The 17005-nt window shown below is 41.8% G+C and overlaps 1 protein-coding gene across 1 annotated transcript; it reads left to right on the forward strand.

Annotated features, from left to right (window-relative positions):
* The first annotated feature begins 647 nt into the window (after window positions 1–647).
* On the forward strand, window positions 648–8173 carry LOC147642266 (peroxisomal fatty acid beta-oxidation multifunctional protein MFP2-like). The gene is made up of 18 exons (XM_086804562.1): window positions 648–978; window positions 2349–2420; window positions 3460–3522; window positions 3612–3668; window positions 3896–3963; window positions 4144–4225; window positions 4370–4425; window positions 4520–4822; window positions 5163–5249; window positions 5346–5520; window positions 5641–5762; window positions 6199–6362; window positions 6563–6817; window positions 6956–7077; window positions 7294–7415; window positions 7513–7661; window positions 7760–7898; window positions 7997–8173. The coding sequence occupies exons 1-18, from the start codon at window positions 891–893 to the stop codon at window positions 8030–8032; spliced, it is 2160 nt and encodes a 719-aa protein (XP_086660688.1). The 5' UTR covers window positions 648–890; the 3' UTR covers window positions 8033–8173.
* The last annotated feature ends 8832 nt before the right edge of the window (window positions 8174–17005 follow it).

The raw sequence follows: 17005 nt of genomic DNA on the forward strand, positions 1-17005 counted from the left end.
AAAATCATGTCTTTATAAGCCTCAATGAAGGCTTAATAGCCCAGATATTTTAAGATTATAATCAAATTAGCAATCAGCTAAATTGGAGCTTGATTAGTTTGCCCATGTAATAATTAAACTAGATCGTGAGCATGATTAAGACATTATCTCAAGGTGAGATTAAGTATTCAATTGCTCTTTAATTAGGCTAGACATTAGCTTGATTAGGCATGCATTGAAGGCTCTTTTCCATGGTAAATTTGAGCTTAGATCAAACTCAATTAGACACCATTTGCATCTCGATTATCAAATCAGGCCTAATACAGGCTACTGTTGAATGTATGGAATAATATCCCTTGCAAATCGACTATGCAATGAATCCATGGGCCGAATTTTTGCACTCATGAGAGAGTTAATGGTGCCAAATGGAAGGTTTAATTGATGCCTGAAGTTTGGCATAATGAAACTTTAATTGAGGAGTGAGAACATCTTAAGAGAGCGTACAACATGTAAATGCAAACATTGTCAACGATGCTAACCGAAAGGAGGTAAGAGTCATGTGAAAATGAAGAGAGGACAAATTAAGTCGCTAGGGAAGGGCCAACCAAACGTAAGTGTGAAACCGTCTACACGTCATAGATGATGTCAAAAGGAGGCCGATCTGAAATGATAATCGGATTCGAAAAGCAGTCAAATAAAATAAACCTAAAAATCCATTTCCAGGAAAGTAGCCGGGAGAGGGCATCTTCCTCGCCGATTTTGCGTGGTTTCCTGTTTGAGGCATGTGAAGCATTGGGTATTAAGCTTGCTACTGGAGGGGAGAGAAGGGATTGTGCAGGATTTGTGCTACCGTGAGTCTTCTGTATCAGAGAGAGAAAGGCCTTGTTTGTCAGTTTTTCCCTATCACGCAGATGGAGCACGTTCAGCTGGAGGTTTGCCCCGATGGCGTCGCGATCATTACCATGATCAACCCGCCTGTCAACTCTCTTTCGATTCCAGGTTAGGGTGTTGAGCTAGTATTAGGGTTTGCTTCCATAATCTCAACATTTCTGTTCATAAAAAAATAAAAAAAGATTTTGCCCCCTCTTAGTTTTTTTTGACGAGATTTAATTTTGTAGCTTGACCTGTTTGAAATTTATTTGTTTTCACGGGTGTTGTTCAAATTTTTTAGCTTAATTTTTATTACTATTACATTTTTCAATTTATAAAATCACACACACCACACACACTTTTTTTTTTTTAGTAAAACACACACACACACACACACACACACACACACATATATATATATGGCTTGGGTACCCTCACTAAATGGCATGGCACTAACGAAGCTACACATGCAGTTCGCTCTTCCTATGAAGTGAATATATATATATATTCTTCATTGCATTAAAAAATATATATTTTACAAAGCTTGAATGTGAACTTTTGTCGGGGGTTTGAGTAGCTACATTCTGGCCAGAAGGGGGTGTGAGTTTGAACCCTAGCGTCTAATTCTATGACATATAACCCTCAACCATTAAAAAAAAAAAAACAAAGACTGCAACATGATGGCTGCATTTTTGTTTGTTTTGGAGCGATATATGTGCCAAAACTTGGACCTACATTAGCCTGCCGATTAATGATTATATATGTTATTTACGAATCCTTTGATGATGATAGTGTCTGGTTTGATGATGACATGCCACATATTGCTGTATCATGGTGTTGGTTAGTTCTATATTAATGACATCGACGCCATGTATATATTTCCAAGGATCATCTTAGATTAAAGATGAATGGGAGAATGAGTCCGTTCACCCTTGGAAAGTGGGGAGTCGTATGGAGCTGTTACCCATGAGAATAGACGAGTGGAATGTTCTCTACAATAGCCTTAACAAGCCTACTACTTGGGAGGAATTCCAATGCAAGGTGAAGGCTAGCTTTTTATCACCATTCTCCAATGTCATGGGAGGCAGGTGTTGTCGCAGGAAGCGAACATCCAAGGATGATGGTGATTGTTGGCCTGTCCTTTTGTCTGACAAATCAGCAGTGATATGTCAAAAGAGTTCATGTGCTGATTCTGAGGCAGAACAACTGTTCTTTGGAAAGCCTCAATCTCTGTGCTGACTCGACCATGACATTCTCACAGAGATTTCTTGTAGAGCTAAGGGTATTGAGATGTTTCAATGCTTGCTGTGAGAAGCATATCTGGCTGACTATCCATCAATCTCATTCTCTTGCCATTATAAGAAGTTTACTTAGGCATTTGCACTGTGTTTTTCCAGGTTATCGAGAATTTTTGTAGTGTGTCTTTTATTACTTCCTTGTATTAGTAATTTTCTAACCTTCTGATTGTATATGTACCATGGTCCTATTTTGTTTTGCAGTGTTTTGGGGTTTGAAAGAGAAATATGAGGAAGCAATGCAAAGGAACGATGTGAAGGCTATTGTTCTGACAGGTGAAAAATGTTTAAAAGTAAAAATAAAAAAATTCACCTGTTCTGACGGGTAAAATGTTCTTTGTGCTTTCTTTTGGAGGACTCTGCCAGGGCGTGGAGCCATTATGCCGCGGGCCTGGGGTGCACTCACTCTGTGGGGTCGCTTGACTCTCCCCTCCTCCATTTGTCCCAATGGACCTGGCATGGGCAGGGGCCCTCTGGTTATGGCCAAGAAAGATGTGTGCAGTATCTCGCCTCTCAGCCTGCAGCATGTGGAAATGGGTGTGGAAGCATATTTCTCCGGGTGGGCGAGGGCAGCATGCCTTCTTGCCAGATGTGCCTGGGTGGCCGGTCGCATAGTAAGGATCGGGCCAGTAAAAGTGATCCCTAGGCTTCTCCAAAACAACTCAACCTCATCATTTTGTATGTGAAAGAATGTGTGGCTGCAACCTGGTAGGAGGTGATCAAGATCACAGCCTTGGTCAAGATTCACCATGAGGTCCCCCTCATCACATAATCAATGCATCCACAAGCTGCAAGCTGCAACCCCATGTCTAAGTTGGAGATGAGAACTGTCATTTGCATATAGGGGGATGAGTAGCATTGTCCGGGGCTAACCGTGAGCCTGTACTGTACCTCTTTGACCATCGATGTAATCTTAGATCTCACCAATGTATAGCCTGAAAGCCGTCGAGAGAGTGGGAAAGCCCTGTTTGACCTCGATAGTGCTACTAAGTGAAAGCCCCCCTGGTGCCCGAACCTTGCTGATCACGGACTCATGTAATGCCATTACTTCCCAGATCATCTTAGTGAAAATGAAGCTCCTGCAAACAGACTAGAAGTTGTGATCTTGGGGGCCGAAACAAAGGCATTCTGGAAGTCTACAAAGCAACAATAAACCTGCTGCCAGTGTGCTCTAGCCTCCTCAATCATGGCCCTGAGGGTGATGGTCTGGTGGTTCAGAGAGAGAGAGAGAGAGAGAGAGAGAGATGCGGTGGAACTTGTTTGGTATGTGAGGCTTCCCAAATTATTAATGCAATTTATGATTGGTTGTTTGCAGGTGCTGGCGATAAATTTTCAGGGGGATTCGATATCATATCTATGGAAGAGATACAAAAAAATGGTTAGTTGTTGCTCACTTAATCTGTCTTGGGTTGCGAGAGTTTTTCTAGCCTAGATATTGATGTCCTTGTATCTCCCTTTTTTGCACAGGTGATATTTCTCAAATATCATGGGTTTCAGTGGATCTTCAAACAAACCTGATGGAAGGTAAAAGCTTTACGTTAGAGCATGCACACAGCCACGCACAGATGTGCACTATCACACACTCATGCATCCATGCTCAACCCCCTCCCACTCCCCCTACCCCTCTTCCCACACATGCACCCTCGTTTTATTTGTCAAACATTTCTGATGAGCACGTTAGCGTGCACATGCACGGTTTGTGAAACACTTCTGGTTAGCTTGGTGCTTAAATGGTGTGCTGATATTTTCAGGAGCTAGGAAACCGGCAGTTGCTGCCATCCAGGGACTCGCACTTGGCGGGGGTTTAGAATTAGCAATGGTATGTTGCAATGCTTGAATGGGGAGATTCAAGTGTAGAACACCTGAGATTCGTGTGTTCTTAAGTGGTGGATAAATTCCTGAGATATCCATGTATAACATGAGAGCAAAGCTCTACTATATACACATATAAAAGGCATTTCACACCAAGAACAGGCTGAAAGTAACTTTTTTTTTGCAGTGCTGCCATGGTCGGATTGCAGCCCCTAAGGCACAGCTTGGCCTACCTGAACTTCAACTAGGTGTAATTCCAGGCGGTGGAGGTAAGGGTTTGGCTGCATTTGTTTTATTATCAGAATGGAGGGTTGGTTTTTTCACACATGCAAGAGCTGCTTTTTGCACACTTGCAAAAGGGTAGGAGTGAGACTGCTGCAAGGCATCTTTCTCACTGTGCATCTTTGTTGCAGGCACTCAGCGTCTACCACGACTTGTGGGATTATCCAAAGCTTTAGAGATGATGCTGGTAAATTGCTAAGCATTTTTCAATCTTCTCCATAGCATCATGGGTATGCTTATCAAAAAATAAACATAATGATTTGATCTATCTGGCTGGGTAGACATCCAAGCAAATCAGTTCAGAGGAGGCCAAGGAGGTGGGACTTGTTGATGCCATTGTACCAGCTAAAGAGCTCATCTCTGCAGCCAGGAAGTGGGCTTTGGACATTGCTGAGTTCCGCAAGCCATGGACTGTTTCCCTTCACAAAACAGACAAACTTGAAGCTCTAGGTGAGGCGCGTGAGATTTTGAAGTTTGCTAGAGAGCAGACAAAGAAAAGGGCACCCAACCTTCTTCATCCCTTGGTATGTCTGGATGTCGTGGAGGAGGGAATTGTGTCAGGCGGACTTGCAGGCATTTACAAGGTTTACCATTGCTTTGATCCATATATCAGATTTATTTTTGAGAGCTATGAGGTCTTTGTAAGCTTAAGCTGCTCTTGTTGACATGGTAAATGCATATGTTTAATCTGCTCTTTGCTTCCTTGACACAGTAAATGTGGATGTATAAACCTTATCTTTGCATGTGCGACATGTAAATGTAAATATAGTTGCTTGGTTGACATTCTAACTGAAAATTCAACCTGCTCTTTGCATGCTTGACATGGTAAATGATAATGTTTAACCCTGTCTTTGCTACACAGGTGTTTTTTGCTTCCTTTACCATAGACTTTTGTTTAAGTATTGCTCTGACCCTGGCTTACAGGAAGGTGATGGATTCAGACAGTGTGTTTTCTCAGACGTAGGAAAGTCGCTGGTTCATGTCTTTTTTGCTCAAAGGGCCACGGGAAAGGTGAAATCTGTGTAAATGAGGGTATGCTGATACCATGATGGCTTTGCAGTGATGGGCTTTTTGAGTACTGGAGTGATCGTGTTCATATTAATGCAGGTTCAAGGTATCACAGACTTGGGATTGAAACCAAGACCTCTTAAGAAAGTGGGAGTGATAGGAGGGGGGCTTATGGGCTCTGGAATAGCTACAGCTTGCATCTTGAGTGGTATTCAAGTGGTGATCAAGGAAGTGAATGCTAGCTTCCTGCAAGCTGGACTCGATAGAGTCAAAGGTATGGATCTATATAAAAAGACTAGGCATCCATAACCAAGAAGGGCTAGAAGTTTAAGGCTAAATCATTCTTTCGTAAATCGAGAAGGCCAAAACATTCTCCTTTTTGTATTTTTTGCAGCTAACCTTCAGAGCAGGGTGAAGAAGGGCAAGATGACACAAGAGAAATTTGATAAGGTGCTCTTGCTGTTGAAAGGTGTACTCGAATACGACGAATTTAGAAATGTGGATATTGTGATTGAGGTATTATTTGATGTCTAAAGTTTTTGCTGCTTAGATAAACAGGACGGCCTGTGAAACCAGGGGGGCGAGTCGTGGATGGGCTTGTTTGCCCGTCTATGAGTAGCCACCCCCACCCATCATCAGTCTTCAGATCCTCCAACAGCTGGGATGGGTGGGGGATGTGTGTAAGGGGCGTAGTCACAGGAAACGGCCGTCTCAGACCCTAGAAACGCGTTTCTCCGTTTCAGGACCCCATTCGTTTCCATGGCCGTTTCTTGTTTCCCAAGTGATATTGTCACAGGAAACGGCTGTTTCCACCTCTAAAAACTCGTTTCCCCGTTTCCATTCCTCGAACATTTCCGTTTCCGTTTCTCGTTTCTGGTGACTATGGTAAGGGGCCTAATTGGTTGAGCCTCATACTTCTGAGATTTGTTGACTCTCTGATGCTGTTTTGCAGGCCGTTATTGAAAAGCTTCCTCTAAAGCAACAGATCTTTAGTGATCTTGAGAAGATCTGTCCTTCGACCTGTGTCTTAGCTTCCAATACCTCTACAATTGATTTGAACTTAATTGCTGAAAAGATACAAGCAAAGAATCGAATTGCAGGGGCTCACTTTTTCAGGTAACCTTTTCATTTCTCTCTATGAAAAACCCCCCACCCATCAGACAGGTGGACAGTTGGACAATGCTGATTACAATCCAAGATCTTTGGGCAGCCAAGATTCCCGTATAGGACAGGCGGGGAGTCAGTCTGGAAAGCTCCTCCTCTCCAAGGTTGCATCACCTCGAGAGTGAAGCTAAATTTTGTGCTGTTTTTGACAGCCCTGCTCATGTAATGCCGCTTTTTGAGATCATTCGAACAAGCAGTACTGCACCACAAGTGCTAGTTGATCTCCTTGACTTTGGCAAAAGGATAAAAAAGGTTCCTGTAGTGGTTGGGAATTGCCCAGGCTTTGCCGTCAATCGAACTTTCTTCCCATACTCACAGGCGTCATTGCTTTTGGTGGATCTTGGTGTGGATGTTTACCGGATAGATCGCATTGTTACTGCTTTTGGCATGCCCATGGGTCCTTTTAGGTGAAGCTCTCAGCCAATATAAAAGATATTGCATGCTACTATCTGGTTCTCATTTATTTATTTCTTAATGCTATTATCTGCTGTTGCTTATCCAGTTCTCATATAATGCTCTTTTCTGCTGTTGCTCTTCCTACACAGGCTCGCAGATCTTGTGGGATTCGAAGTTGGGGTAGCATCGGGATTGACTTACATAGAGGCTTTCCCTGATCGTGTGTACAAGTCCATGCTATTCCCCATGCTTATGGAGGACAAGCGCCTTGGTCAGCTTCTTACCCAGTTGGAGCTTAAGGCCCTTAGCACATACAACTTCCTTGCCTGTCTTTGCTTTCTGTTAGAAGATCTGATGACCGCAGATGGGTGGCTGCTCATTGGATAGGCAATTGAACCCCCGTCTACAGCCTTCCTGTTGGCAATTTACAGAGACTACTATGCTACTAGTTAAAGCTTTGTGTGATTATGGTAACCTTTTCCTGCAGGTGAAAAGACACGCAAGGGATTTTATACCTATGACGACAAACGCAAGGCCAAACCTGATCCAGAGTTGCGGAAGTACCTTGAAAAATCCCAGGCCTTGGCCAATATCATGCCAAACAAGAAGGTGCTTACTGACTTCTATTTGGTCACGTGTAAGTTGTGCCTTGAGCTGCTGGAGTTTAGCGGGCTTGACTTATGCCTGTGGTTAATTATTACTGCAGCCAGTCGTACTTTCTGACAAGGAAGTCATCGAGATGGTATTTTTCCCTGTCGTCAATGAAGCTTGCAGGGTCCTTGAGGAAGGAGTAGTGTCTAAAGCCTCTGACCTTGACATAGCCTCTGTCATGGGCATGGGTTTCCCACCATACCGGTAAAAGTTTGTTCTGCCGTTTTCCATCATTTTGCAGAGGTGGTATTGATACTTGGCTACATTGTTTTTATGCAACTGATTCAATGCGTAATTTGCAGAGGTGGTATTGTCTTTTGGGCGGATTTGATTGGTGCAAAGCACATCGCATTGAGGTTGAGTAGTTTCTCGAAATCCTATGGTGATTTCTTCAAACCATGTGCTTGGCTGGAGCATTGCGCTGCAAGGGACTTGAAACTGGCAAGTTGTTGCAGATTACTGCATTGCATCCATTACACTAATTTCCTGCCTTTTTTTTGGAGGCTATTGAAATTCATGCCATCGTTGTATTGCCGCAGAGTTCTCCTGTCAATGGGGCAAAGTCCAGACTATGAGGGAGTGCGACGCATGGACCTGTGGAAAAATGATACGCATCAAAATCTTGGGAACTTATTTCTCGAATAGAAATGCCTGTTGTATCTATCTGTCTCTATCAGAAGTAATGTTTGGTTTGCAAATAAAATTATTATGGGCAATTGTCTTTGTTATTTGTTATTCGAGTTTCTGAGAATAGTAGATTATCAAGCTAACATGATTAGTTATACTATGTCATCTTGTGGCAAGCTGCTGCCAGCTAACTGCTTAATGGTAGATCCTGACTGCTGGAAGCACAATGCCGTGTCTGTTTCTTGGTTGTTATGAGTTGACAAGCATCACAGCCATTAGGAGCCCTATGCTATGCCAAAAGAAATGAGCTGGGAAGCTTGAAACCAGGTTGTCAATTGACAGTATGGTAATAGATAACAACCAGATTATGACACCTTATAGTTCAATGTCTATAGTTCGCTTTGCTTGAAGTAAGTTTGTTCACTTTGCTGGTTGTTTACTCTTCTTGCTCTATTACGAACCTTCTCCACCTCAAGGAAGACTGTCGTAGGGGTCTTCCTACACCAGCTGTAACTTACGGGCCCATTCTACATTGCCTCATAAACCAGTGGAGAGACGGCAATTCAATAGATTGTGGATATGGCCTAACAATGAGTCATTGTTGGTACGTTTATTCCCTTAGGTTGCACTAAAAGAACGGTTGGTGCTACATCAATGTTGGAAAAAAATCCTAGAAAGTCTTGGAGATTTGGAGATTTTAAATTCCAAAACATGTTGATGTGTCATTCTCTCATTCATTATAGTTCTTTTAAATTTTGCAAAGGTTAATGTGGCAACTTCTTGTGAACTGGAGACTTAATTCTGGTTTCTAAAGTCGTATAATTGTGGCTGAGATTAATGCTCCGTGACCCTAGACCCTGACAAGGAAATCAAGGCCCAATTAATGCTCCTCTGTGTGATTGGAGAAGTTTGAACCCCCCGTTAAGCTCGTTATTTTGGTGAGTGCACACCATGTTAGTGTTGCTATTGCGTACTAGTGACAAAGGTAGCTAAAGACATCAAAACCTTTAACAACTCTTGAAAGCTTAGCTAAACGAAGCCAAGCACCTTGTGGAATAGATCATTAAATGCACTTGACTTCCACTAAACCTTGAAAAAAACGTGAGTGGTGGTTATCATCTTGTTACACCATATAGTATACTTGAGGTGAAAATTAACGATTGAAAGTATATATACAAACTCGCAATAACCTATTTGCCTCAGAGTCTACTTGGATTTGGTGATTTATAATCATTTTCAATAGCCGGTACTTCAAAAGAAGACGTAATATGCAATTGAGTTTATTAAATTCATGAGGTTTAGCTTTTAAACGAAATTCTTAGGCTTAAAAAATGAAAATAACATCTTCAACATAGCAGGACTGATAAAAACATGTCAATTTGAAAACTTTATTGACAAAGGGGATCTCTACTTTGCCACATGTTGCAGTGCCGTAGTTTGTAGTCCCATCTTCCCACCATGACTGTCACATGGCAAGTCCACCACTAGACTATGGCATGATGTGTTGATGAAGTCTACCCTCACAATTTGAGTCTGCCCTACAAGACTCAGCCAAGGTACCATCATGTGGGCCATTAGAGCTCGCATGACCATGGGTATGCTACTTTTGAGACTCCCCCCTTTTTCAGATGATTATATGATAACCATAATGCATCTCTATATTGGAGGGATAGGACTCCTTTTTTGGATTAGATTAGCAAGCACCTTACAGATGATATTACATTGGTTATTGGAGGTGACTACAGTATGGTTGAGCGATTGATTGGTGAGAGAGGAGGAAGGTAGAGAGGTGTATACCCTTTAGAGAGAACAGCTTTAAACACTTTCTCAATTATGATGAATGTCAACTTGACACTCGAGTTAGGACTCTTCGGTCCGACAATGGAGGAGTGTGTCTCTGGCTTTTGCAGATTACCATGCAAGTCATGAAATGAGGCATCAATTCACTGTTCCACACACCTCTTAGTAGAATGGTAGTTGCCAGCCTTCCCCATGCCTTTTGGGAGGAGGCTGTGGCAACCTTTTGTTATCTTCAAAATGGTACTCTTAGACAGAGCACTCCAAGGCCAACTTGACTCGAGAGCTCGCTATGCCCTTCTTGTTACATATTTTGAGCCCTACGGTGTGGAAGGATACCCCATTCATTCTTGTCTAGTCACAGTGTTTGATTTCATGAGGATACACCGTTCGTAATTTAAAGGTACACTTTTTTTATTTTTAATTTTTTAAAATAAAATTTTTTATCAACAAATAAATAACATATGTAAATTAAATAATATATTATTTTATAGTTAAAAGAAATATATTTTATCTTTTTCTTAAAAAAAGAATTTATTTATTTTTTAGAATTATTATTTTAAAATATTTTTTAAATATATTATATTAAAATCCTCCCTATTTTAAAAATATAACAAAAGATATCATGTATATTTAATTAAAAAGATATATCTATCAATCCATAATCATCCAATTGAATAAGAAAAATCTTATCTTATGAATTAGAATATCTAATACAATGCAAGATAAGAGAGTTTTGTTTCCTACAAATGCACACACTTCTATGCTCATTTTATTCAATCATGGCTTAGTGTCTAGTCTTTATAGCATTTTGTAGAGAATGGGCTCACAAAGTCATGCAGTAATAAATCTAATAGAAATAAGTGCGCTACCTCGATGGTGGGGGGAAATCCAAGAGGTTATAACTCATGGAGAAACATACTCCACATGCATTGTTCATCACTACTATTTTTAGAGAGCACATCTACTCTTCTATACGACACACCCATTGTGTCAAGTGCCAGGACCGTCAGTTTCATGCGTGCTTGAAGAAATTTCCCATTGGTGTGGTAACGTGAATCTTCCCCAGGCAAAAAGGAATCTTCTAGGTATCTATCTTGTCCCTTCTCCGAACCCTATCGTGTTATATATCAATGGATAGCTTTTGAAGAGTAGAATCTAAATATGTGAGGTCCGACAAATTTGGAGTTCGTTAGCAAAAAATTTATCCGGTGCCCCTTTTTGGAGGGAATATTCCGGTCAAACTTCCTTACAAGGCCCCAAAATGACCTCAAAAATTTCCTAATGTTACTTGACATGGTTTACTTTCTTGTTATCTAGGAGGAACACATACACACATAAAGGGCGGACACTCGATGGACTACGGTGTGGACACAAGGTGGACTACAAAACCCAACAAACCCCCCTTCAGAGTTAGCGAGGTGTTATGTGGGTAGTCTTCATATCCATGATGATTTTCACGACTGTACACGTGATGAAAAGGATCACATTGTACCAACACTAGAAACTCTCATGTCAGGCCTGATAGGAGCTTGACCACACATGAAATCCCTCAGCTATTAGAACTAGCTCCCCCTTACTCTATACAGAGAGTAGTGTGACATCATAGTGGAAACACACACAAGCTAACAAAGAAATACACATTTTGGGTGGACTACTTGGGCAGAGGACCCATGATTGACCTGAACAGGAAAACATAAATGAAGGGGAAATTGCAAGGCATACTCGTATTCTTACCATCAAGGTTGAATCCTTTGATCGTAGCAAATAAAGCATTCTATGTTGCTGATGTGGAATCTTCTGGAACATCTTCAGGATCTTGATCTTTCTTTGCAAAACCAGGTTGGCATAATCCTTTTCCTACTTTGTTGTGTCATCTTCTTAAAACATCTATCCTTCGTGTGACCAAGATTTTTGCAAAATGTGCATTTTATGACCTTGCCTTTGCTCTTTGGAAAAGTGGGTTTAGAGAGGAAAGATTTATCTATATCAAGCATAACCACTTCTTCTTCCTAAAGTCTCTTATGTTCGTCGATGAGGATTGCTACCATACTTTCGTATGGCATTTCGCGGGACACTCAAAGTGAAGAAAGCGATTCTTTGTACTTCTTGATTTCTTATAAGTTGGAGAACAGTACAGCTTTCTTGTCGTCCTCGTTCGAGATGTGCATTTAATGCACCAAGTTGTTGCAAGAGAGAGTCGATGTTGCTAAGATGTTCTTGAAGAGTTTGATGCTCTTTCATTTTCAGATTGTAGTATTTTTGTTTGAGAAAAATTTTAGAATTATTAATTTTGTTACCAAATAGATTCTTAAGCTTATCCCATACTTCTTTTGCTGTTTTGTCCAAATCAAGATGATGGATAAGATTATCTGCAATACCAACACCGGCATGAGCAAGTGCATTGTCATTATGCTCATTCCAGGGCTTTATTTCAGGTGACGATAGTGTGCCTTTGGGTTTTTCTTCATTTCCATTGACGTCCCCTAGACCCTATCTCGCATGTGAGAAGAAGTCTTATCTTTGTCTGCCAAGTAGTAGGGAAATTTGTTTTGAACAATTTTTGCAAAGAAAGAAGCTTTTCCAAAGCTTCTGAAGAATCCATGAATGCTTAATGGATAGGATGAACTGTATTGCTCTTGCTTACAAATTGATTTTGGTTAGCTGACTTTGACAAGCGGATTTGATGTGGTTGAGTCCAACATCTGATTTAGATGGCCGACTCTGACAGCTAAGTCCGACATCTAATTCACACACCTGATTTAGATTGCTAACTTTGGTAGCTGACTCAGACATTGCCGACTCTGATAGTAGCTGACTCTGTAGGTTTGAAGCTAACATGGCATCATCAGGTCGGAAGCTAACGTGACATCAGCATGTCGAAAGCTGACGTGGAATCACATGTCATAAGCTGCAACCCAAATATCAAACTTTAAAGGCCGTAGGTAGAATGTCGAATGCTGAATGAGGTTGATGCTGATGTTGATACACTTTATCTTGGACGTTGAGTTGAACTATGTGCTGCAGAGAGCAGGTGGGCTGCCATGGCAGTACTGCAGAGCATAGCTGACGTACAAGTTGCGTAGTGCCGATGCAGAGCAGTATGGCTACAGATCTGAGATGGCACAGATCTATATAACTAGGAGATGGTGTTAGTGGTGGGAGCACTGCTCCAAGATTTGGAGGACAACAGAGAAAATAAACAAGATCAATAGAGGATGTAGATGATGGGGAAGGCCAGAGATGGCTAATTTGTGCAAGAGCTCAGCACAAGAGGTCCAAGACGACGAGACTAGGAGATTGATGGCCAAGAGAGCATGGGTGCTCGTAGAGGTGGCTCAATGTGATGATGGAGCTAGAGGTGAATAGCACAAAATGGCACGCATAGGTAAATGTGCGTACACCATCAGTACAGGCAGCCTATGATAGGAACTCTAGGGTGGTGGGAACCATGCTTTGATACCATGTTGGAGCTTTGGAGCTCACATGGTGTGTAGGATTTGGAGACTGTGCAGAGTGTGATAGCGAACTTGAAGTCAGTGTGTGAGAGTTAAAAGGACAAGAATAATTGGCATGAGTACTTCTTTGATTATATTGAAATGAAAGTACAAGGGCTCTTTTTATTATAGGCTTGGTCTTCAACTAACTTAAAGGCCTAAATCATAGGAGATAATATCTACCTAAGAGGTGCTGACATCACTACTTAGCTAAAGGCACACTTACTTGATATGGTTTACTTTCTCAATATTTAGGAGGAACACCTACATACACATAAAGGGTGGACACTCGATGGACTACTGTTGGTGGACACAAGTTAGACTACGAAACCCAACACATATTAGATGTTTTGAGAGCTAGAGAGGGTGTTGATGATTAGTTTGATATCATTGTGAGTTATACTTTGCATTTGAGAGCTAGAGAGAGGGTGTTGATGATTAGTTTGATATCATTGTGAGTTATACTTTGCATTTGTATTATTATATTATTGGTGTCTCACTTTTTCTCATTGTACTTTGTATCTTTTGATATCTATTTATTTGGTGTTCAAATGTGGACAGATGGTGACTAAACTTTGCAAGAGTGTATATGGGACCCCATCCTCACTCTTGAAAAGTTTGGTCACCATTGGAACACATTTTGTTGCAATATCCATGCCAAAGGCTCAATTTCGAGGGGGCTCTCTAGGCCACAACACATTGAAAATTGGGCCTTTGGCATGTACATTGTGACCAGATGTGCTCTGATGGTGACCAAATGTCGCAACAATGAGGGCAGGGTCCCCATATACACTCTTACAAAGTTTGGTAACCATCTGAACACATTTGGTTGCAATGTGCATGCCAAAGGACCAATTTTCAGGAGGCTCTCTAAGGCCACAACACATTGAAAATCGGGCCTTTGGCAAATACATTGCAACCAAATGTGCTCCGATGGTGACCAAACTTTGCAAGAGTGACGGTGGGTCTCCATATATACTCTTGCAAAGTTTGGTTCACCATTAGAACACATTTGGTTACAATGTAAAAGCCAAAGGCCCCATTTTCAATGCATTGTAGCCTTAGAGAGCCCCCTCAAAATTGGGCCTTCAGCACGCACATTGTAACCAAATGTGGTCCAATGGTGACCAAACTTTGCAAGAAGAAGGTTGCGGTCCACATATACACTCTTGAAAAAAAAATTCATCTCATCGGACCACATTTGGTTGCAATGTGCATGCCAAAGGCCCAATTTCGAGGAACCTCTCTAAGGCCACAACACATTGAAAATTGGGCCTTTGGCAGTACATTGCAACCAAATGTGCTCTGATGGTGTGACCAAACTTTGCAAGAGTGAGGGTGGGGTCTCCATATATACTCTTGTAAAGTTTGGTCACTATCAGACCACATTGGCAATGTGGGTACCAAAAGCCCAATTTCAAGGGGGCTCTCTAAGGCCACAACACATTGAAAATTGTGTCTTTGGAAACACATTGTAACCAAATGTGCTCTGATGGTGACCAAACTTTGCAGAGTGAGGGTGAGATCCCCATACACACTGTTGCAAATTTTAGTCACCATCGAAGCATATTTGGTTACAATGTGCATGCCAAAGGTCCAATTTTCAACGTGTTATGGCCTTGGAGAGCCCCCTCAAAATTGGGTCTTTGGCTCGCATATTGCAACCAAATGTGGTTTGATGGTGACAAAACTTTACAAGAGTGAGGGTGGGTCCACATATACACCCTTGTAAAGTTTGTCACCATCCAACCACATTTGGTCGTAATGTGCATGCCAAAGGCCCAATTTCAAGGGAGCTCCCTAAGGCCACAATACATTGAGAATTGGGCCTTTGGCATGCATATTATGACCAAATGTGCTCCAATGGTGACCAAACTTTACAAGAGTGAGGGTGGGGAGACTCCATATACACTCTTGCAAAGTTTGGTCACTATCGGACCACATTTGGTTCCAATGTATATGGCAAAGGACCAATTTTTAAGGGGCTCTCTAAGGCCACCAAACCCCCTCGAAATTGGGCCTCTAGCAAGCACATTGTGACCAAATGTGCTCCGATGGGTGACCAAACTTTACAAGAGTGAGGGTGGGGATCCCATATGCACTCTTACATAGTTTGGCCACCATCGGACCACATTTGGTTGTAATGTGCGTGCCAAAGGACAAATTTTCAGGTGGCTCTCTAAGGCCACAACACATTGAAAATTAGGCCTTTGGCACGCACATTGCAATCAAAATGAAACAGAAAAAACATTAGGGAGGTGCGTGTGTGAATGCATGTGCGTTATGTAGGCGTATGTGTGTGTGAATGTATGTGCGGATAATTTATAAATATAAGAGAATAATACATGAAACAAATCATGAAACTACAACATACGAGTGCTAGCCCAACTACTCTAGGCTTAGTCACCAGAAAACAATAAAAAAAAACTATATAATGACTACAAAAGTAAGTGCTAGCCTAGCTACTATGGGTTTAGTCACTGTCACTATCCAAGTCTAGCCAATATGGATCATCATCTATAAACTGACTTGTTGTCGAGGAGCCTCTATAACTCGTTGTGCAATAATAGAATCCTGCCATACAGCCTGCACCTTGGGTACATGCGGTAGTATGCATGTTTGCCACACTGCCTCAAGAGCCCTTTGGGCCTTTGTCTCTTGTGACACCCACAGTCGGTCTCTCTAGCCAAAGAGTGAAGTTAGCATGCATACATGTCTCCCACTCCACACGTGTAACCTGCTCAACAGTCATGACTCTATGTCGATAAGTCTCGACAAATGTGCCACTAGGGCCAGCACTGCCCAACGTGCTCAAGTGTTATGCACCTGCTCTCCTCTAGAATAGGTTGTAGAGTTGCATGAACTCTATCTCAGTCCACTCCAACTCTACTGGCTCCTTGAAGCCCTCTTGGAGGGCCTTGATGCCCGACTCATGAGCAATGGCTAGCACTGCATCTTAGCATATATCCACCTATCGCATCGAGGGACTGAAAACATATTGCTAGTGCCCTTGCATAGAATCTTTAAGGCTTGTGCAACAAATGGTCATTGGTCCTCCAGGATCTTCGATGGAGGCCAAGGATATAAGCAAGGTAAGGGTCACTATGGACTTGTCGGTTGCAACAAACAATTTATCGAGACTGTTGAAAAAAGTTCTTTGCACTATGCTTAGCTAATGCATCGCCTCATGATCCCCTCATATAGCCTTTGCCTCTACTCCCCCATTTATACTTTCATCTGCTCCATCTCTATCATCATATGCTCAAGCTCTACAGTTAGTCTTTGCACTACCTTTGATGATGGTGGATCCGTAGTAGAATGTGTAGGTGTCTGCATGAAAGAGCAAACATGAATAAGATACATAGAGAAACTACACGAGACATTAACATACATGTAAGTAAACAAATCAAAAATAGGTACCAACCTCAGTCACTAAAGGCATTGTGTGTAAAAATAACTGCACCACATACTGGATGCTTTTGGTAGTAAGCTATACATCGACCCAAATATGTGATCCAATAGTGTCAATGGTTGAAAGTGGCATAAAGGTAAGGTTTTCCTCAATACCTCGAAGGGCGAGGTTGTGGTGGCCTACCCTGCCTGCCTAAGCGACCGAGATCAAGAAAA

The sequence above is a fragment of the Cibotium barometz genome, chromosome 1 (genome assembly GCF_041138505.1).
Source record: "Cibotium barometz isolate CiBa-2024 chromosome 1, ASM4113850v1, whole genome shotgun sequence".
In the NCBI taxonomy this organism is placed as follows: Eukaryota; Viridiplantae; Streptophyta; class Polypodiopsida; order Cyatheales; family Cibotiaceae; genus Cibotium; species Cibotium barometz.